The 24,195-nt window shown below is 36.7% G+C and overlaps 1 protein-coding gene across 5 annotated transcripts in view; it reads right to left on the bottom strand.

Moving 5' to 3' along the window:
* C4H12orf40 (chromosome 4 C12orf40 homolog) overlaps positions 1–24,195 on the bottom strand; it is an 80,953-nt gene that overhangs the window by 21,090 nt on the left and 35,668 nt on the right. For all 5 annotated transcript variants that reach the window (XM_044941633.1, XM_044941635.1, XM_044941634.1 and 2 more), the window contains 3 exons: positions 8,173–8,696; positions 7,890–7,959; positions 5,446–5,506 (listed from right to left, as the gene is read on the bottom strand). In XM_044941633.1, coding sequence (XP_044797568.1) covers positions 5,446–5,506; positions 7,890–7,959; positions 8,173–8,696 — 655 coding nt within the window. The remainder of the gene's footprint in view (positions 1–5,445; positions 5,507–7,889; positions 7,960–8,172; positions 8,697–24,195) is intronic.

The following is a 24,195-nucleotide window of genomic DNA, read 5'->3' as shown; positions in this document are numbered from 1 at the left end:
CATTGGAAGTGACAGATTCAAGAGATTAGATCTGGTAGACCGAGTGCCTGAAGAAATATGGATGGAGGTTCGTGACTTTGTACAGGAGGCAGTGATCAAGTCCGTCCCCAAGAAAAAGAAGTGCAAAAATGCAAAATGGTTGAGTATGCCTTACAAATAGCTGAGGAAGGAAGAGAAGCGAAAAGGAAAGATATACCCATCTGAAAGAAACAACTAGCTAAGAGTCAAATTGAGGAAATGTAAATGTATTGGCTAGATGAGAAAAAAAAACACAAAACCCTCACATTGAGGCAGGTAGAACAGGCTGAGATCAATCTTAGATTACTCTGAGACACCATAAACCTCATCCCAGGTGCAGCAACCCACAATCAGGAAGGAACCTACAACTGAAAGTGTGTTCATTAAGAGCTAATGGTTTGAACCTTATATTTGATTACTGAGAGAAGACCCTCCTAAATATCAAGCTTTGGAAGCCAGTAAAGTCTGTGTCCATGAGATCCAGTTCTCAAAGGGTTTACACAAGCTCCATGTGACTACTCTCTAGGGCTTAGAGTATAGGCAGTCCACTGACACACTCAATCTTTCTGTGAAAGAAGCCTATTAGTTTATCTTCATAGATGTGGCCTTAACGGAAGGCTTCTGATTAAACACATCTAAGGGCAGGCTGTAATTCTCTCCAGGGACCTGAGAGTCTAGGCATTATCTTCATGCTCCTTCTGCTTTGATCTAGGTCACCAGCATCTCCCAGAGATGAGATTATACACACAGCTGGTACCCTAGCTTTTGTGGTTTCCATCCTTTGTCTGCCTGGATCTGGTAGCCAATGAATCTTATACTCAGAGGTCCTGTAGCACTGTAACAAATGGAGAAATATTTCTCAGATAGTCATTCCCCTCAGAGTACAGCACAGAGGCAGCAGACTGAAACATACCCTCAAATCTTTCTGTGAAAGAGGCCTACTTGTTTATCTTAAATCTTCAGCCTCAGGGACAGGATTCTTATTTGACACACTTTTAAAGGCATACTGAAATACTTTTCGAAGACTACAGAACTTAGCAGGTGCCATCTTTGCCCTTTCCTTCTGCCAGATTCTAAGCTGTCACAATGAATGTTACCTGCCAGATTATCAGTAAACAAAGGATGTTGCAGCCATCAAGACATCAGCTAGTGCAGCCTCCTCTGCCCCCTCCACCTATGGGTGCACCCTGATGGGATTCAGGATGAGAAAACAGGATACTGGACTTAGATAGTTAAGGTATATATCAAAGAAATTATTTTAAGAAGCCCAGCACTTGCTTCTTCTCACACATAGAAAAGTGCTATATTCAATAACTTGAGATACCTGGTTTTTCTTTAATGATCCTTTGATGCTGACTGTTTGCTGCTTTTGTAAAAACACCTGTATATTCTGGTTCCTCCCTTAGCCTGAAGGAACAGTTCCTTGGAGCTATCTGAGAGACTGTCCCCTGGGCAAAAGACCCTAGTATGCCTGCTCCAAAAAAAAAAAAAATCGAAAAAAAACACAAAAAACATAATTCAACTTTCAGGATGTGATTTTTTTTTTTCAGTTGACACTGGTAGCACACATCTGGTGCCCCGACTTTTGAGGCTGCTGCACAAAGGACACGTCTCTTGATATCTGGCTCCAGTGGCCTGTGTGGCTGAGTGTTCACAGGCTTAACAGGTTGTTGGTTGTTGGTGTAGTCATTAAGTCATGTCCGACTCTTGTAAACCCATGGACTGTAGCCTGCTAGCCTCCTCTGTCCATGAAATTTTCCAGGCAAGAATACTGCAGTGGGTTGCCATTTCCTCTCCAGGGTTCGACAGGGTGTTTGAGAATTGTTTCTTTGTTCAATAGGGTGGTAGCAAACAAATAAAAACTCTCAACTGGTTATCACACCAGGTCTCAGTATAGACGGGGCAGACAGAAATCCACATCTCAAAGTCTTCTCATGAAAGAAGTATATTTACATACCTTATAAGCTATTGGCTGAGGGTCCAGCTTCAAATCAGACTAAACCTATATTTTGTCTGGCAGGTTCTGGCATACCCACAACTAGGAGCCACTTAAAGTAAACTAAGATGCTTGGACAATCACAAAGATTTGACAGACAACCAAGACCTAGGGCAAGGTTGAAACACAGTGATCATCACTTACATGAAGCCACTCCTTCAAGACTATGAGAGGAAACCTTCTTATCTAATGCATGAAAACCAACAGAGTGTTAGGAAAATTAAGAAACAGAAGAATATTTTCCAGATGAAAGAAAAAAGATAAAACCTTAGAAAAACACCTTATTGAAATGGAGGTAACTGATTTACCTTATACCTTACAAAATAACAGTCAAAATAATTGATCACTGAGGTCAGGACATCAACACGTGAAAAAAGTGAGAATTTCAACAAAGAAACATAAAATAAAGGAAAATACCAAACAGAAATCAGAGCCTAAGAATACAATAACTGGGCCTAAAAATACAATAGAAAGCTTCAACAGAAGACCAGATTAAGATGAAGAAATGATCAGAAGACTGAAAATAGGGAAAGGAACCTATCCAATCAGAGCATCAAAAAAAGATAAAGGAATGAAAAAGAGTGAAAATACAAAAATGCAGTAAAGGACTTATGGGACACTATCAAGTGGACCAATATTCACATTACAGGAGTCCAAAAAAGAACAGAAGAATTAAAAACGGCAGAAAAATGATTTGAAAAAAAAAAAAAGCCAATAACTTCCCTAACAGGGGAAAGGAAACATCCTTCCAAATACTAGAAGACAATACAGTTCCAAGAAAGATGAATCCAAAGAGACTCATAAAGACATTAACTTATCAAAAGTTAAAAACAAGGAGAGAATCTTAAAAGCAGCAAGAGAAAAACAACTTGTTATGTACAAGGGAACCCTCATAAGACCAGCACCAGGTTTTTCACCACAAACTTTTCAGTCCAGTTCAGTGCCATGATCTTAGTTTTCTGAATGCTGAGTTTTAAGCCAACTTTTTCACTCTCCTCTTTCACTTTCATCAAGAGGCTCTTTAGTTCTTCACTTTCTGCCGTAAGGGTGGTGTCATCTGCATATCTGAGGTTATTGGTATTTCCCCCGGTAATTTTCATTCCAGCTTGTGCTTCATCCAGCCCGGCATTTCGCATGATGTACTCTGCATATAGTTAAATAAGCAGGGTGACAATATACAGCCTTGATGTACTCCTTTCCAATTTGGAACCAGTCCGTTGTTCCATGTCTGGCTCTAATTGTTGCTTCTTGACCTGCATACAGGTTTCCCAGGAGGCAGATTAAATGGTCTGATATTCCCATCCCTTTAAGAATTTTCCACAGTTGATTGTGAACTACAGTCAAAGGCTTTAGTGTACTCACTGAAGCAGATGTTTTTCTGGAATTCCCTTGCCTTCTCTGTGATCTAGTGAATGTTGGCAATTTGATCCCTGGTTCCTTTGCCTTTTCTAAATGCAGCTGGTACAACTGGAAGTTCTAAGTTCACCTACTGCTGAAGCCTAGCTTGAAGGATTTTGAGCATTACTTTGCTAGTATGTGACATGAATGCAACTGTATGGTAGTTTGAACATTCTTTTAGGTGGTAGGTTTTGGTTTCTTTTTGAAATTTCTCTTGCTTCTTGATGAAGTCCTGAATTGCTGTAATTTCCCTCTTAGAACTGACATTTTAATTATATGTCTTACTATGGGTCTGTTTGAATTCATCTTATTTGGAACCCTCTTTGCTTCCTGTCCCTGAACATCTATTTCCTTCTTTAGTTTTGGGGATTTTTCAGCCATAGTATCTTCATATACATTTTTATTAACCTTCTCTCTCTCCTCTCCTGGCAGCCCTATGATGTGAATGTTGACACCCTTAACGTTATACTAGAGATCTCATAGATTACATTCATTTTTCTTCATTTGTCTTTCTGTTGTTCTGATTTAGTGATTTCCATTATACTAAATTCCAGATCATTTATGCATTCTCCATCATTTAGTCTGCTATTCATTCCTTCTAGTCTTTTTTTTCTAATCTCAGATACTGAATTATCTTTTTGTATTGCATTTTTTAATATTTTCTAGATCCTTGTTAAAATGACCAATGTTTAGGTGGATTATTTTCCCTAATTCAGTTAACAGTTTTATTACTGGTGTTTTGAATTATTTATCTGGTAAATTGTTTGTTTCATTAGTTTTTCAGAGGCTTTCTCTTGCTCTTTCAATTGAGAATAGTTTCTCTGCCTTTGTATTTCATTTAACTTTCTATGCCTCTATGAATTTAGGTGAAATATTTGCCTACTGTGGTCTTGAAGGGGTATTTCTTATGTGGGAGCATCTGTATGCAGACTGCATGTGCCCAATGTCTTTGGTGGGATGACTGGATTTGATGTGGATTCTAGGCATGTCTTTCTTCAGGTTGTGCTGGTAGTGATCACCTTGGAAGGGAGTGGTGCTAAAGACAGAAGCACTAGAGCGTGCTCAGGGTTCTAGTGCCTGGACTTCCTCTCTGAAGCAGGACTTCCTCTCAGCTCAGTGGCCATCACTGCCATGTTAGGGGCAGGGTCTGGTCCCAAGCTGCTGCAGTAGAAGCTCTGGAGGTTATTTTTTCATTGTCATTTATGTCAAGCTAATTTCTTATTTTCTTTTTGATTTCGCCATCAGCTCATTGGTTCTTTAGTAGCACATTTAAAAAAAATTTTAATTGAACGATAGTTGCTTTACAATTTTATGTTAATTTCTTTAGTGCAACCATGTAAATCAGCCATGCCACCCGCCCCCCACAAGAGTTTTCCTCCCACTCCCTCATCCCACCCCTCTAGGTCATCACAGAGCACCAGGCTGGACTCCCTGTATTATATAAAGCACGTTTCAGTCTAAATGTAATCATGTTTTCTCATCATTCTTTCTGTGATTTCTCAATTTGTAATGTTGTGTACTGAAAAGATGTTTGGAATATTAATAATTATTACTATCCTGTTACATTTATTGAGGCTGGTTTCATGTCTTAGTATATGGTCTATCCTAGAGAATGTTCCATGCACTCTTGAATAGAACATGTATTCTTTCATGAATGAATGATTCATACACCCTTTTAAGGAGCAGGTATTACAACTTAAGTAACCAATGTTTATATAAGTTTCAGTATTCTTAAATATACATTTAAACCTGTAAAGAAATTTCATCCTGGAATAAATTTTATAGGACTTACAGAAAGAACTTTAAATTCATCTATATTGGTTTGAAATAAGGCACATTACAGTTTCTAAAATGTTAATTTTATTTCTAGATCCAAGCAATAATTTTCCCAAAGTAAAAAAAAAAAATGCATAAAGGTTACCCTAAACAGAAATTTTTCAGAAAGAGCTAACCAAAATTAATTTCAAATACTAAGATATGACATGATAATACAACTCACTTAACTGGAAAGAAAATGTAAGATTGTACTTTACCTCACCAACTCCAAAGTCCCATGATTGCTCAGAATGCAATTCTTCCAAAGGGATATTATCTCTAAGGGTTATAAATAAGACAGTATTAGAATGTGCTTTAATCCCTCTGAAATTACTGTTCTAAATTATGACACCCAAAGTTGATTAAAGGTCAGAATTATAAGGGAAAGTGAAGTCACTCAGTCGTGTCCAACTCTTTGCAACCCCATGGACTGTAGCCTGCTAGGCTGTTCTGTCAATGGGATTCTCCAGGCAAGAATACTGGAGTGGGTTGCCATTTCCTTCTCTAGATTATAAGGGAAGTTTTTAAAAATAAGGATTCACAAGCTCTATCTTAAGGAGTCTATATGTAGGCCAAACTTGATATTTTCTATTTTAAAAACACCCTCAAGTGATAAGTATCTGCATATAGGGTTGGGAGCCATATTCTAAATCATCTTCATAAAGTATATTTTAAAATTCAAGTTTTAACATTCTATTTCTCATTCATGAGATTGAATATTTGGAAGTTTTTACAATGAAGAACCTAAGTTGATTTTGTTAAATAAATGGTGAATCTCTTTTTTAATTAATTTAGTGCCAGTCCCATAAAAATGGCATCTAATATTCTTTGTACTAATAGATATTTTATATATTTCTTAAGAAAGTATTCTCAAAATAAAAATCTATTCTAATTCATGATTTTCAATTACCAAGACTGAAAATAAATAATAAATAAATAAATCATAACTGTTTCCAAGAAAGTTTATTCTGAACGTTTTCTTTAATTACCTATAATATCAGTCCTATAAATTGTTGATATGCTTGTTTATGCTATTAACCTTTGACTTCTATTACTCCCTCATTCTGAGTCTATATTAACCAAGCAAATTTCCCATGGAGAGCTGCCAAAATGTAGAAAATATGCTTCTCATGCCAGTCAGCATTCCTATATATGTCATCCTTCTATTTCTTATTATAAATTAATAAATTGACATTATGGAGGGTAATGTGATGAACACATCAATCAGTTTTTTCAAATCAACTAACGCTACGAGGAGTTAACTAACACAACTAACACCAGAAGGAGATCCAACCAGTCTGTCCTAAAGGAAATCAGTCCTGAATATTCACTGGAAGGACTGATGCTGAAACTCCAATTCTTTGGCCACCTGATGTGAAGAACTGACTCACTAGAAAACACCCTGATGCTGGTAAAGATTGAAGGCAGGAGGAGAAGGGGATGACAGAGGATGAGATGGTTGGATGGCACCACTGACTCGATGGACAGGAGTCTGAGTAAGCTCTGGGAGTTGGTGACGGACAGGGAAGCCTGGCGGGCTGCAGTCCATGGGGTCACAAAGAGTTGAGACACGACTGAGCGACTGAACTGAACTGAACACTACAACTTAGATATTTTTGCACTGGTTAATATGAGGACCAAATTATCAACTAGAGTGATATTATCAAGGTTCTGACAACTGATTTTTAAAAAATATTTATTTGGCTGCACCAGGTCTTTAGTTGCAGCAAGCAAACTCTTGGTTGTTGTATGTGGGATCTAGTTCCCTGAGGAGGAATTAAATCCGGACCTCCTGCATTGGGAGCATTGAATCTTAGCCACTGGACCACCAGGGAAGTCCCTGACAATTGATTTCTGAGTCCAGTCTGCCCACCCTAAGACAGCAATATGTCTACTTCACTTTGTATCCTTCAAAGTGCGTTATTTTAGACAACAACTGGCATTCTTCAGATTCTTCTGAGATTCCTTAAAAAACTGGAAATAGAACTGCCTTATGATCCAGCAATCCCACTGCTGGGCATACACACTGAGGAAACCAGAAGGGAAACAGACACGTGTACCCCAATGTTCATCGCAGCACTGTTTATAATAGCCAGGACATGGAAGCAACCTAGATGTCCATCAGCAGACGAATGGATAAGAAAGCTGTGGTACATATACACAATGGAGTATTACTCAGCCATTAAAAAGAATACATTTGAAGCAGTTCTAATGAGGTGGATGAAACTGGAGCCTATTATACAGAGTGAAGTAAGCCAGAAAGAAAAACACCAATACAGTATACTAACGCATATATATGGAATTTAGAAAGATGGTAACAATAACCCTGTGTACGAGACAGCAAAAGAGACACTGATGTATAGAACAGTCTTATGGACTCTGTGAGAGAGGGAGAGGGTGGGAAGATTTGGGAGAATGGCATTGAAACATGTAAAATATCATGTATGCAACGAGTTGCCAGTCCAGGTTCGATGCACGATACTGGATGCTTGGGGCTGGTGCACTGGGACGACCCAGAGGGATGGAATGGGGAGGGAGGAGGGAGGAGGGTTCAGGACGGGGAACACATGTATACCTCTGGCGGATTCATTTTGATATTTGGCAAAACTAATACAATTATGTAAAGTTTAAAAATAAAATAAAATTAAAAAAAAAAACTTACATATGATTCACTGGGTATTTCTGTATTTTTTCCTGGTATATCTTCTCTTGGTAATCATTTTCAAATTTTCCTTTAAAATAAAAGTATGCATTGAAATAAAACTTTAGTATGACACATATGAAGGGATGGCACTGGTTCACAATGTCATATAATGTCATCCTATTTTTAATTTCAGATTCCTCCAAACACACACACACACACACACACACACACATATATTCATTAAAACTAAAAACAAAAAAAAAATCCAACAGATAATTACATTTTCATATATAACACCAACCTTTTTTATTAGAGCTGGCTGAATAAAAATCTTTCTCAAAAGATGTACTAAAATTATTTCTCTCATTATTCTTGTACTCTTTCTGGCAAATCTTGTTTGGCTGACACTTTTCTGAATGACTTGATATTTTAAAAGTAGAATTACTAAAACCCAACTCTAGATCTGTAAAAATACTTTTAATGTGGCTATCAGTGAAATGGTTTTTATCAGAATCAATGACTGCATACGTATCTCGTGTATTATCATAACCATACTTGTCAAAGGTTTCCTTTATCTTCTGTTGGTCTATGTTTAATAAATTGATCATATTTTCACTAATAAAAGAGTCACAGTTATCTGATAGAAGGCTGGAGGTTTGCTGGTTCATATCTTCATTTGAAAACTTTTTTCTATTTTCTTTCCAAATATGTTGTAATGAGTTATTTTCAGTAATGAAGTGTGACTGTCTTCTCTCATCCATGCTTCCACAATCTTCACCTACAACTACAGTAGGTGTCCTTGTAAGGAAGTTTCTATTTCCTGGACTTTAGGATAAATAAAAACATATTTAGCAAGAAAAGAGCAGGGCATTCTCATTCAGAAACACCTGAAGCTAAATTCTAACGGAACATATTGAGCAGCTATTAACATTTAAGCAGGCCATGTTTACATTTTTTAAATTTAAATAAATGATATTGCCTTGAGTGGAAATTTGTTTAATATGCTATCCTAGTATCTTAGTGAGTATAAAAATAATCTACACTTAATTTTGTACTTCAACATGAAATACTAGTATTTAGTTCAACTTGCATTATATTAACAAAAGATGACTAATCCCATAATAATGTCTATGGAATAACCTAGACAAACTCTGAACATAAATGCTGCTTCATTTAAATAAAGAAAGATATTTTGAAGACTATGCAAGGAAGAAAATTATCCCTAGTGTTAAAATGTCAAATAAAATTGTTATAAGAACATTCTATAAGATATTTCTCAGTCTAACAAGGACCTCAACCTATCAAAATCTCTCTCAAGTTCCCAAGGAAGAGCAATATACATACAAATGTATACATAAGTACTGATAATAAATCCAAGAGAAAAGATGAATTAGAAAAAAAGGTCTAAGTACCTTGCAAATTCCCTTCTAATGCAGAAATCGTAATTCTAAACTATGTCCAATTTATATAAAAGGATCAAAACTATCATGGAAAGTAACTGGAAATCAAAATATTCTGAATTTTGTTGCCTTTAGTAGCTACAAATTTACATAGGATTGGTTTTTTTCCCAGAGATTAGAGATACCAACTAAAACTATGATTGAGTTCCAATTTTATTTTTAATTAATGCACTACTCTGTTCTAGGCAGTGAGTATGTCATGTATTGTGGACAGAGAGATAACATATTTCAGTATTAAGGAGAGAGAGATGTTTTGTCCATGAATGCTCACAGGTCATGATCCTACATTATTTCTCAATATGGGTCTTACTGGTATTTGGGGTCGAAGAATGAAATCACTGCAGATGGTGACTGCAGCCATGAAATTAAAAGACGTTTACTCCTTGGAAGGAAAGTTATGACCAACCTAGATAGCATATTGAAAAGCAGAGACATTACTTTGCCAACAAAGGTCCATCTAGTCAAGGCTATGGTTTTTTACAATGGTCATGCATGGATGTGAGAGTTGGACTGTGATGAAAGCTGAGCACCAAAGAATTATGCTTTTGAACTGTGGTGTTGGAGAAGACTCTTGAGAGTCCCTTGGAGTGCAAGGAGATCCAACCAGTCCATTCTGAAGGAGATCAGCCCTGGGATTTCTTTGGAAGGAATGATGCTAAAGCTGAAACTCCAGTACTTTGGCCACCTCATGCAAAGAGTTGACTCATTGGAAAAGACTGTGATGCTGGGAGGGATTGGGGGCAGGAGGAGAAGGGGATGACAGAGGATGAGATGGCTGGATGGCATCACTGACTCGATGGACGTGAGTCTGAGTGAACTCCGGGAGTTGGTCATGGACAGGGAGGCCTGGTGTGCTGCGATTCATGGAGTTGCAAAGAGTCGGACACGACTGAGCGACTGAACTGAACTGAACTGAATGTTATTCTGTTATACCAAAAGACATAACCTATAGTATGCAATAATATACACTATCAACGCCAGAGAAAATTCTGTTATTCTAAATGAGAAAATAAATTTAAAAGCACTGCATAAGTTAGAAAGCATACTACAAATGTAAATAATCATTCTAAACATTTGCAAAAATGTGCCAGAATTGAAAGAGACACATGTACCCAATGTTCATCACAGCACTGTTTATAATAGCCAGGACCCGGGAGCAACCTAGATGTCCATCAGCAGACGAATGGATAAGAAAGCTGTGGTACATACACACAATGGAATATTACTCAGCCATTAAAAAGAACACATGTGAATCAGTTCTAATGAGGTGGATGAAACTGGAGCCTATTATACAGAGTGAAGTAAGTCAGAAAGAAAAACACCAATACAGTAACATATACAGTAACATATACAATATACTAACACATATATATGAAATTTAGAAAGATGGTACTGATAACCCTATATGTGAGACAGCAAAAGAGACACAGATGTATGGAACAGTCTTTTGGATTCTGTGGGAGAAGGCAAAAGTAGGATGATCTAAGAGAATAGCATTAAAACATGTATATTATCATATGTGAAACAGATTGCCAGTCCAGGTTCAATGCATGAGACAGGGTGCTCAGGGCTAGTGCACTGGGATGACCCAGAGGGATGGGATGGGGAGGGAGCTGGGAGGGGGGTTCAGCATGGGGAACACACGTACATCCATGGCTGATTCATGGCAAAACCCACTACAATATTGTAAAGTAATTAGCCTCCAATTAAAATAAATTTTAAAAAATAAGGTATTTACAGTAGTACTCTATAGGGAGTGAAATTGTGCTTTTTTAAAAATTTATTTTTGCTTGTCTGTATTTATTAATTTTCTTAAAAGGTACATGTACTGTTTCTATGATACTATAATAATATTTTAAATCAACTAAATAAAAAATTAAACACAAAAAAAATTTGAAAAAATGCGGGCAACAGAAAAGTGTATAGTAAACAGTTGTTGTTCACACGAAATAGACTAGAAGATGCAAAAAAAAAATTAGAAAGTGAAAAGGCCTATCCTATAGCCAATTATTGCCACAGTACATAGAGAGAAGAAATTATTTTGATTGAAATAAATCAGGCAGGTGGCATTTGAATTGGGGACTGAACGTTGGGAAGAATTGTTACTTATGCAAATGGAAGAGAGAAATGATGGTAAACATATAAAAGACACATTAAGACAAATCAATACAGTTTCCTTAACAATTTATTTTTCCTAGAGATAAATATAAAATTTATCAAAATTATATACCAAAATAGGGATAAAGTTATTATCTGAATAAACAGTATTCAACAGATATTTAATATAAGCCTGCTGTTTCTAAGTTGCTTCAGTTGTGTCCAACTCTTTGTGACCCAATGGACCATAGCCCACCAGACTTTTCCGTCCCTGGGATTCTCCAGGGTTGTCATGCCCTCTTCCAGGGGATCTTCCTGACTCAGGGATCGAAATCACCTCTTGTCTCCTGCATTAGCAGGGACTTCTTTACCACTAGTGCCCAATGTATGCCTACTATGTAGTAAGGAGACAGTAGAGTTTACATTCTAGTGAAAAAATATATTAAACAAATAAATAATTAACAATTATTAAGTACAATGAATGGAAAAAATTAAACAAATAAAAAGATACTAACAGCTCCTTTAGACATGCTACAGGATCACATGATGGAATAACATGTTGGAGGTCCTATTTCAGATAGTTTCATCAGGAAAGTCTCTAATAAGGAAATGATAAGTAAGCTAAAGGTACAGAATGGTTACACATGTGAAGAAAGGAGTAAATACACCTCTGGGGGATGGACTAATAAGCACAAATGCAAAATCTACAGCATGTTTGAGAAATGAAAAGAGGAGGAATAAGACCATATTATAATCAGTAAAAGAAAACTTATGAGTTAAGGTTTAAGCACAAAAGGGCCAAAAATCATGCAGAGCTTTATTTTTGAAAAGAATAATAAGAAATACTTTAAGATTCTAAGTACAAAAACAAAATCAACTACTTTCTGCCTTGGAAAATATCAGTCTGATTGCTGGGTAGATATGAATTTCAGGACTTTTGACTGACCACATGAAGTAAAAGAGACCAGATTAACCCTCCCAACTGACATAATTAAAAAACTAGACAAAATACATGAGACAATGATTTTCAGACATTGGCCATTAGGTATAACAGGATAATGATTCCTGAGAGAGAGAAAGCAAATTAAATGAACCCCATAACTGCCCCTAGTTTACTGCCTTGAGACTGTCTGTATCCATGCCACGGAATACTTGGAGAAAACTAGTCAGAGTCCTAAGAATTCCCTTCTTGAGGAAACAGAGCTGAGGGTTCAGGGAGACCACAGAAAACAGAATTCACAAGGCAGAGTACCATGAAGGAGGATGTTTCAAAATTAAAAAGCAAACTCTGGAGATCTACAGAGAGTTATCAAATTTTTAACCAAGTACTCACCAGCAAATGCATATGAAGCAATTACTCAAGACTGGGAAAAGAAACCCAACATGAGAAGATGGAACAATTTCAGGAACTCAAAGATGGGAACATTTTGTGTTTCCATCAACCAGAGTGGAAAATCTTGTAATCCAAAGAAAACTAGAGAAGACTCAGAAGAGTATTGCCTCAGCAGAGGGCAAAGTAGCCACAGACTGAATGAAGGTGTACCTGGTGCTGCTTAACAAATTCTAATCCAAGTTTCAAAATAATCATGTTACTTCCAAGTAACTAAACTGTATCCCAGAACAAAGCTTAGGATGATCTATAGGAATATGAGACTTCCAGAAACCAAAAAGATGATTTACAAGGTGTAGAATCTAAACAAAATTATCAGGACTGCAAAGAAGCAGAAAGTTGCTGTCTCTAATAAGGAGGAAAATCAGTTGTTAGAAACAGACTAAGAAATGACACAAAATGATATACTTTAACTTTATACACAAGGACATTAAAAGATTTATTCTAACTATATTCCTTATTTCAAGAAGCTAGACAAAAGATTAAGCATGTTGAATAGACATCTGGAAAATAAACAGAGCAGTTAAATCAAACTTCTAGAGATGAAAAATGCACTGAATAGATTTACCAGTATTGGATACCAAAGAAGATACAATTAGTAAATTTGAAGTTCTAATAAAATCTATATAAAATGAAAGGAAAGGAAAAAATTTTAAAATACATAGAGCATCAGTAAACTGTTTAACAACTTCAGTTGGACAACTTTATATATTATTTAGATTCCCAAAGAAGAGGGGAGAAGTATCAGAAAAAATATTTGAAAATTTAATGACTGAATTTTTTTCAAATTTGGTAAAAACAGTAAGTCCACAAATCCATGAAACTCAACACATCCCAAACACAAGAAATAGAAAACAAACATTCTAATCCTAATGGAGAGAAATCTATAGTAGAAAATTTGTAGTAGAGAATCCATAATAAAAAAAAAACTTAAAAACAGAGAAAAATACATATTATATACACAGATATTTAGATATTTAGCAAACTTCTAGTTGGAAACAATGCCACTCAAATGTCTTTGAAAAATGGCGCTCATCCCTGACCGAACATGAGGTCTTATACTCAAGGTGTTTAAAAGCAACCTCCAATTCATCATTGACTGACCTCTGAGCATGGCTTTTCAGCTGTAAATATCTATGTTAAAAGAAAGATATCAAATTACTAAGTTAAACTTACATCTTAAGAAAATAGAAAAAAAGAAGAGCAAACTAAATCCAAAGTAAGTAGAAAAAGGAAATCATAAACATCGTTGGAATCATGGAGTCTTGAACACTGGACTACAAAGGTAAGTACCCCTTTATATTTTAAACATGTAGGTTGTTTCATCGTCTTGAAGTGATATTCTTGCTTTTTAAAATCTATCTGTGAATAATTTTGGAAGCCTTCCATAAAAATTTTAAATAATTATTAGCAGCTGATTTAGTGCATTTATGGAACATGGGCGATTTCAATATATCATCACATTGATTTTTCCATATAACCCTGAAGGAAAGATGCTATCGCTAGTCTAGATGAGGTAGACGAAATGACAAAAGATATAAATAAGTTAGCTACAGTCTCATGACTAATAAATAAGAGATCTACTTTTCAAAATAAGTTTGACACAAGGTATAATATCTGTATTTTTAAAAATTTATTTTAAAATCTATATTTGCAAACAAAACACATCTCTGCTAAACTGTCTCTAGTTGAATAAGCCAGATGAAGGGGAGTCATCACCTTTTCAGTTCTGTCTCCTTTGATTGTCACAATTTCTCTTAAATATTGACCAGGAATGTACTTTTTAACATTTCTCTAATTTCTCCAGTTATCTATAGAACCCTGGACAAAACTGATCTTATGCTTCTTTTGTATCCAGTATTTGGAGATGATTTAGACTAAGCTTCAGTCATTATCATTTAGACTCAAATTTAAAATACCCAGTTCTGGATAATTTCTTCTTCCATGAGAAGGTTTCTAGGCCCTTTCAGTTCTCTAGCCACTGTCAGTTCAGTTCAGTCGCTCAGTTGTGTCCAACTCTTTGCAACCCATGGACTGCAGGACACCAGGCTTCCCTGTCCATCGCCAAATCCCAGAGCTTATTCAAACTAATGTCCATCGAGTCGGTGATGCCATCCAAAAATTTCATCCTCTGTGATCCTCTTCTCCTCCTGCCTTCAATCTTTACCAGCATCAGGGTCTTTTCAAATGAGTCCATTCTTCACATCAGGTGGGCAAAGTATTGGGAGTTTCAGCTTCAGCATCAGCCCTTCCAATGAATATTCAGGATTGATTTCCTTTAGGATTGACTGGTTTGATCTCCTTGCAGTCCAAGGGACTCTCAAGACTCTTCTCCAACACCACAGTTCAAAAGCATCAATTCTTTGACACTCAGCTTTTTTCACAGTCCAACTTTCACATCCATACATGATACTGGAAAAACCATAGCTTTAACTAGACGGGCCTTTGTTGGCAAAGTAATGCCTCTGCTTTTTAGGTCCATGAATCAAGGTAAACTGGAAGTGATCAAACAGGAAATGGAAAGAGTGAACATCAACATTTTAGGAATCAGTAAACTAAAATGGACTGGAATGGGCGAATTTACCTCAGATGACCATTATATCTACTAATGTGGGCAAGAAGAAATGCAGTAGCCCTCATAGCCAACAAGAGTCCAAAATGCAGTACTTAGGTGCAATCTCAAAAATGACAGAATGATTTCTCTTTGTTTCCAAGGCAAACCATTCAATATTACAGTAATCCAAGTCTATGCCCCAACCAGTAATGCTGAAAAAGCTGAAGTTGAACTGTTCTATGAAGACTTACAAGACCTTCTGGAACTTATACCCAAAAGATGTCCTTTTCATTATAGGGGACTGGAATGCAAAAGTAGGAAGGCAAGAGATACCTGGAACAATAGGCAAATTTGGCCTTGGAGTACAAAATGAAACAGGGCAAAGGCTAACAGTTTTGGCAAGAAAACACACTGTTTGCCAACAAAGAGCAAGCACCCTCTTCCAACAACACAAGATGACTCCACACATGGACATCACCAGATGGTCAACACCAAAATCTTATTGATTATATTATTTGCAGCCAAAGATGGAGAAACTCTAAACAGTCAGCAAAAACAAGACCGGGAGCTGACTGTGGCTCAGATCATGAACTCCTTATTGCAAAATTTAGACTGAAATGGAAGAAAGTATGGAAAACCACTAGACCATTCAGATATGACCTAAATCAAAACCCTTATAATTATACAGTGGAAGTGACAAATAGATTAAGGGAATAGATCTGATAGACTGCCTGAAGAACTATGGATAGAAGTTCATGACAGTGTACAGTAGGCGGTGATCAAAACCAACCCCAAGAAAAAGAAATGCAAAAAGGCAAAATGATTGTCTGAGGAGGCCTTACAAATAGCTGAAAAAAGCAGAGAAGCAAAAGGAAAAAGAAAAAAGGAAAGATATACCCATGTGAATGCAGAGTTCCAAACAATAGCAAGGAGAGATAAGAAAGCCTTCCTCAGTGATCAATGCAAAGAAATAGAGGAAAACAATAGAATGGGAAAGGTTAGAGATCTCTTCAAGAAAACTAGAGACACCTAGGGAACATTTCCGGATAAGGCAATGGCACCCCACTCCAGTACTCTTGCCTGGAAAATCCGATGGACCGAGAAGCCTGGTTGGCTGCAGTCCATGGGGTTGCTAAGAGTCAGACACGACTGAGCGACTTCATTTTCACTTTTCACTTTCATGCACTGGATAAGGAAATGGCAACCCACTCCACTTGCCTGGAGAATCCCAGGGACAGGGGAGCCTGGTGGGCTGCCGTCTACAGGGTCGCACAGAGTCGGACACGACTGAAGCGACTTAGAAGCAGCAGCAGCAGGGAACATTTCATGCAAAGATGGGCACAATAAAGGACAGAAATGGTATGGACCTAATAGAAGCAGAGGATATTAAGAAGAGGTGGCAAGAATACACAGAAAGTAAAGTGAAGTCGCTCAGTCGTGTCTGACTCTTTCTGACCCCATGGACTGTAGACTATCAGGCTCCTTCGTCCATGGGATTTTCCAGGCAAGAGTGCTGGAGTGGATTGCTATTTCCTTCTCCAGGGGATCTTCCCTACCCAGGAATCGAGCCTGGGTCTCCTGCATTGCAGGCAGAAACTTTACCGTCTGAGCCACCAGGGAAGCCCACACAGAAGAACCATACAAAAAAGATCTTCATGACCCAGATAATCACGATGGTGTGATCACTCACCTACAAGAAGACATTCTAGAATGCAAAGTCAAGTGGACCTTAGGAAGAAGCATCACTACGAACAAAGCTAGTGGAGGTGATGGAATTCCAGTTGATCAATTTCAAATCCTAAAAGGTGATGGCGTGAAAGTGCTGCATTCAATATGCCAGCAAATTTGGAAAACTCAGCAGTGGCCATAGGACTGGAAAAGGTCAGTTTTCATTCCAATCCCAAAGAAAGACCTTGCCAAAGAATGCTCAAACTAGTCACTGTAACACAACAATAATAGAAGCTCTATTTACACATTTTTGAGGCTTCCCAGGTGGCACTGGAAAAAAAAGGATCTGCTTCACTGACTGCAGTAAAGCCTTTGACTGTGTGGATCACAACAAAATGTGGAAAATTAATAAAGTGATAGGGATACCAGACACCACCTTACCTGACTCCTGAGAAACCTGTATGCAGGACAGAAAGCAACAATTAAAACTGCACATGGAAAAACGAACCGGTTCAAAATTGGGAAGGAGTATGTCAAGGCTGTATATTGTCATCCTGCTTATTTAACTTACATGCATAGTAGTACATCACATGAAATGCTGGGCTGGGGGACTCATAGGCTGGAATAAAGATTACCTGGAGAAGTATCAACAATCTCAGATATGCAGATTAAACCACTTTAATGGCAGATAATGAAGAGGAACTAAAGAGCCTCTTGATGAAGGTGAAAGTGGAAATGTTGGCTCAAAAGTCAACATTCAAACATGAAGATCATGGCATCCAGTCCTATCACTTCATGGCAAATAGATATGGAAAAAGTAGAAACAGTGTCAGATTTCATTTTCCTGGTCTCCAAAATCAACGCAGATAGTGACTGCAACCACAGAATTAAAAGATGCTTGCTCCTTGGAAAAAAATCTATGACAAATCTAGACAGTATATTAAAAACCAGAGACATCACTTTGCCAAGAAAAGTCAGTTTAGTGAAAGTTATGGTTTTTCCAGTAGTCATGTATGAATGTGAGAATTGGATCATAAAGAAAGCTGAGTGCCAAAGAACTGATGCTTTCGAACTGTGGTGCTAGAGAGGACTCTTGAGAGTCCTTTGGTCTGTAAGGCGATTAAACCAGTCAGTTCTAAAGCAAATCAACCCTGAATATTTATTGGAAAGACTGATATCCTTTAGGATGGACTGGTTGAATCTCCTTGCAGTCCAAGGGTCTCTCAAGAGTCTTCTCCAACACCACAGTTCAAAAGCATCAATTCTTCAGTGCTCAGCTTTATAGTCCAACTCTCACATCCATACATGACAACTAGATAAACCATAGTTTCAATAGATGGACCTTTGTTGGCAAAATAATATCTCTGCTTTTTAATACGTATCTAGGTTGGGCATAGCTTTTCTTCCAAGGAACAAGTGTCTTTTAATTTCAAGGCTGCAGTCACCATCTGCAGTGATTTTGGAGCCCAAGAAAATAAAGTCTGTCACTGTTTCCATTGTTCCCCATCCATTTGCCATGAAGCGACAGGACCAGATGCCATGATGTTTGTTTTCAGAATGTTGAGTTTTAAGCCCGTTTTTTCACTATTCTCTTTCACTTTCATCAAGAAGCTCTTTAGTTCTTCTTTGCTTTCTGCCATACGGGTGGTGTCATCTGCATATCTAAGGTTATTGATATTTCTCCTGGCAATCCTGACTCCAGCTTGTGCTTCATTCAGTCTGACATTTCGCATGATGTACTCTGAATAGAAGTTAAATAAGCAGGGTGACAATATATAGCCTTGACATACTCCTTTCCAGATCTGGAACCAGTCTCTTGCTCCAAGTTCAGTTCTAACTGTTGCCTCTTGACCTGCATACAGATTTCTCAGGAGGAAGATCAGGTGGTCTGGTATTCCCAACTCTTTAAGAGTTTTCTGCAGTTTGTTGTGATCCACACAGTCAAAGGGTTTGGCATAGTCAATAAAGCAGAAGTAGATATTTTTCAGGAATTCTCTTGCTTTTTTGATGATCCAATGGATGTTGGCAGTTTGATCTCTGGTTCCTCTATCTTTCATAAATCCAGCTTGAACATCTGGAAGTTCCCAGTTCACATACTGTTGAAGCCTGGCTTGGAGAATTTTGAGCATTACTTTGATAGTGTGTAATGTGCTATTAGTGTAATGAGTGCAATTGTGCGGTAGTTTGAACACTCTTTGGCATTGCCTTTCTTTGGGATTGGAATGAAAACTGACCTTTTCCAGTCTCTTTTAAGATTTGTAAAGAAACAGTTCAGATTTTATTTTTTTCATAAAAATGTCTAAATCAGGATCCTTTTCAATAAAACAAAACAATTTTAAGAAAATAAAATAATTGCAAGGATGTTAGCCTGTAATTTTCTTTCTTGGTGGTATCTTTGTCTGGTTTTAGTATCAGACTGATGGTGGCTTCATAGAATGTCTTTGGGAGTATTCCTTCTTCAATTTTTTGGAAGAGTTTGAAAAGAATTGGTAATTTTTCTTTGTATGTTTGGTAGAATTCACCTTTGGAGCCATCTGGTCCTGGACTTATGTTTGTAGGGGTGTTTATTATTATTATTACAGATTCTATTTTATTTCTAGCAATTGGCCAGTTAAATTTATCTATTTCTTCTTTACTCAGTTTTGGCAAGCTTATGTTTCTAGAAAATTGTCCATTTCTTTTAGGTTATCAAATTTGTTGGCAAATAATTATGCACAGTAATTTCTTAACTTTTTTTGTATTTCTGCAGTATCAATTATGATTTACCTTTCATTTCTTACCTTCCTTTTTTTGGGTCTTCTCTCTTTTCTTCCTTGTGAGCCTGGCCAAAGGTTTGTTAATTTTGTTTACCTTTTCAATGAAGTAACTCGGTTATATTGAGTTTTTCTACTGTTTTTAATCTCTATTTCCTCTGATCTTCATTATCTGCTTCCTTTGGCTAACTTTAGGTTTTGTTTGTTCTTTGTCTAATTCTTCGTAGGTGGTGGGTTGTGTTGTTTAAGATTTTTCTTGTTTCTTAAAGAAGGCCTGTATTGCTATGAACTGCCCTCTAAGAACACCTTTTGCTGTATCCCATAAATTTTGTAAGGTTGTGTTTTGTCATTTGCCTCAAGGTATTTTTTAATTAATTAATTAATGTTTGGCTGCACTGGGTCTTCATTGCTGTGCAGGCTTTTCCCTAGTTGCAGCGGGCCAGAGCTACTCTTCATTGCGGGCATGGGCTTCTCATTGTGGTGGCTTCTCTTGTTGTGGAGCACAGGCTCTAGGGCATGCAGGCTTCAGTACTGAGTCCATATTGAAGCATATGGGCTCAGTAGTTGCAGTTCCTGGCCTCTAGACCACCAGCTCAGTAGTTGTGGCACATGGGCTTAGCTGCTCCATGACATGTGGGATCTTCCTGGACCAGGGATCAAACCTGTGTCTCCTGCATTAACAAGCAGATTCTTTAACACTGAGCCACCAGAGAACCCAACCTCAAGGTATTTTCTAAGTTTCTTCTTTGATTTCATTACTGACCCACTGTTTTTTCAGTAAGAAGAAAATTACAGGCCAGTATCTTTGATGAACATAGATGTAGAAATTCTCAACAAAACCTTAGGAAATCAAATCCAACAACACATAAAAAAGACCATACACGATTACCAAGTTGGAGTCGTCCCACAATTACAAGAATGGTTCAACATACACAAATCAATGTGATATATCAACAAAAGAAAAGATAAAAACCACATGACACAGAAAAAAAAATTGATAAAATTCAACATCAATTCATGACAGAAACCCTTATGAAAGGGTAGAGAGGGAATATATTTCAACATAATACAAAATATTTATGTCAGACTCATAGTTATATAATACTCAATGGTGAAAAGCTAAAATCCTTTATGCTAAAATCTGGAACCAAAAAAGGATACCCACTCTCATCACTTCACTTCAACATAGTATTGGGAGTCCCAGCCACAGCAATCAGAAAAGAAAAAGAAATAAAAGGTATTTGAACTGGTAGGGAAGTAGCAAAATTGTCAATTTACCACTTGATGGTAAGATGACATGATATTATATATAGAAATCACTAAAGACTCCATACAAAAATTATTATAACTAATAAATTCAGAAAAGTAGCAGGATACAAGATTAATATACAGAAATTGGTTCCATTTCTTTACATTAACAATAAAATAAGAGAAAGGGAACATGAAAAAAATCATTATCTTGCAAACCTGCATCAAAAAATGCTTGGGAATAAACCTCACTAAGGAGGTGAAAGACATATCTGAAAACTACAAAACATTAACAGTAGAAATTGAGGATAATTCAAAGAAATGGAAAGATATCCCATGTTCTTGGGTTGGAAGAATCCATACTGTTACAATGGCCATACTATCCAAAGCAATCTACAGATTTAATGTGATCCTTATTAAATTACCCATGATGTTTTTTCACAGAACTAGAATGAATAATCCTAAAACTTATATGGAACTATAGAAGACCCAGAATTGCCAAAGTATCCTGAGGAAAAGAAGAGAGCAGGAGTCATAACTCTCCTAGACTTCAGATAATAATACACAGCTGTAGAAATCAAAGCAGCATGTGACTGTCACAAAAACAGACATGTGGATCAATACAACAGAGTAGACAGCCCAGAAATAAACCCATGCAACTACAGACAGTTAATCTTTGACAAAGGAGGTAAGAATACACAATGGGGAAAGGGCAGTTTCTTCAGCAAGTAGTACTGGGAAACTTAGCTACACAGAAATCAATGAAGTTAAGATTAAGAGCACACCCTTCCAAATTACACAAAAATAAACTCAAAAGGGCCTAAAGACTTAAATATAAGACAAGACACTGTAAAATGTCTAGTAGAGAACACAGGCAAAACATTCTTTGACATAAATTCTACTCAGTATTTTCTTAGGTCAGTCTCCCAAGGCAACAGAAATAAAAGCAAAGATAAACAAATGGGATCTAATCAAACTTGCAAGCTTTTGCACAGCAAAAGAAACCATAAGCAAAATGAAAAGACATCCTATAGACTGGGAGGAAATATTTGCAAATGATACAACTGACAAGGGATTAATTTCCCAAATAGAGAAACAGCTCTTATAATTCAGTAACAAAGAAATAAATAACCCAATTGAAAAATGGGCAGAAGACCTAAATAGACAATTCTCCAAAGAAGACATATGTATGGCCAATAGGTGCATGAAAAGTTTCGCTAACTATTCGAGAAATGCAAATCAAAACTTCTGACCTCACACCAGTCAGAACGGCCACCATTAAAATGTCTACAAATAAATGCTGGAGAGGGTGTGGAGTAAAAGGAACCCTCCTTTGCTACTGGAAGGAATGTAATTTGGTACAGCACTGTGGAAAACAGTATAGAGGGGGCTCCTTAAAAAGCTAAAAATAGAATTACCATATTATCCAACAATATCATTTCTGGGCATATACCCAGATAAAACTATAATTCAAAAGATACATGCACCTCTATATTTGTAGCAGTACTATTTACAATATCCAAGACATGGACATAACCTAAATGTCCACTGACAGAGGAATGGATAAAAAGATATATATTAAATATATATGATGGAATATTACTCAGCCATAAAAAAGAATGAAATAACGCTATCTGCAACAACATGGATGGACATAGATGTTATCACACTAAGCAAAGTCAGTCAGAAAGAGGAAGACAAATACCATATGATATCATTTATATGTAGAATCTAAAATAGGACACAAACATACCTATCTATGAAACAGACTCGTGGACATAGAGAACAGACTTGTGGTTGCCAAGTGGGGTTTGGGGGAGAGGAGGATTAGGAGTTTTGGATTAGTAGATGCAAGCTATTACATATAGGATAGATAAACAACAAGGTCCTACTGTATAGCACAGGAAACTATATTCAATAACCTGTAATAAACTATAGCGGAAAAGAATATGAAAAAGAAATATATATGTTTAACTGTGTCATTTTGCTATACAGCAGAAATTAACAAGTGCAAATCAACTATACCTCAAAAAATTTTTTAAAAATGAAAAGAATTCCATTCATAACAGCATAAAAAGAATAAAATACTTATTTAACAATATAAGCATGAGGCTTATCGAAAGCTACTGTAATTAATTTCATTACATAGAAAACTATTGTAATTACTGAGAAAAAAAAGGATGTTAAATAAGATGGAATATTATTCATCCCTAAAAATAAAAATTCTCCTATTTATGACAACATGAATGAACAGGGAGAATATTACGCTAAGTGAAATAACCAGACACAGAAAAATACTATAAGATCTCACTTAAATGTAGAATCCCAAATTAAAAAAGGCAGAGGGTACTATCATGGTTGCTAGGGGCTGAGGAAGTGGGGGAAATGGAGAGATATTGGTCCAAGTGTACAAATTTCCAGTCACAAGATGAATAAGCTCTGGGGATCTGTACAACACGGTGACTATAGTCTTAATGCTACATTTACTCTTGAAATTTGTTAACAGAATAGATCTTAAATGGTCTCACCATACATATAATAATGTTAACTATGTGAGGTGATCAATGTGTCAATTAGCTTGATCGTGGTAATCATTTGAATATGTGTATGCCTATTAAATCATCAGAGCAGACAACTTAAACAGATACAATTTTTATTCATCAGATTATAGGTCAATAAAGCTGAGGAGAAAGAAAAGCTCACTTCAAGTACACTGGAAAGTTCTCTCGTGCCCTCTAAGTTCACACCTCCAAAAAGTAACCACTATTCTGCTTGCTGTCTGAATGTCATATAAATTAAATTATACAATGATTCTCTTTTTGTGTTGAGATTTATGCATATTCTTGCTTGCTATGACATATATTAGTAGCTCACTTTTTTCATTTCTGTGTACTATTCCATTATATGAATATCATATAATATTCTATTCTTTTTTTTTTAAATTTTATTTTATTTTTAAACTTTACATAACTGTATTAGATTTGCCAAATATCAAAATGAATCCACCACAGGTATACATGTGTTCCCCATCCTGAACCCTCCTCCCTCCTCCCTCCCCATTCCATCCCTCTGGGTCGTCCCAGTGCACCAGCCCCAAGCATCCAGTATCGTGCATCGAACCTGGACTGGCAAATGGACATCTGGGTTAGTGCAA

The sequence above is a fragment of the Bubalus bubalis genome, chromosome 4 (genome assembly GCF_019923935.1).
Source record: "Bubalus bubalis isolate 160015118507 breed Murrah chromosome 4, NDDB_SH_1, whole genome shotgun sequence".
Lineage (NCBI taxonomy): Eukaryota > Metazoa > Chordata > Mammalia > Artiodactyla > Bovidae > Bubalus > Bubalus bubalis.
The sequence above is the reverse complement of the archived record's forward strand: the minus strand, read 5'-3'. Positions and strand labels throughout refer to the sequence as shown.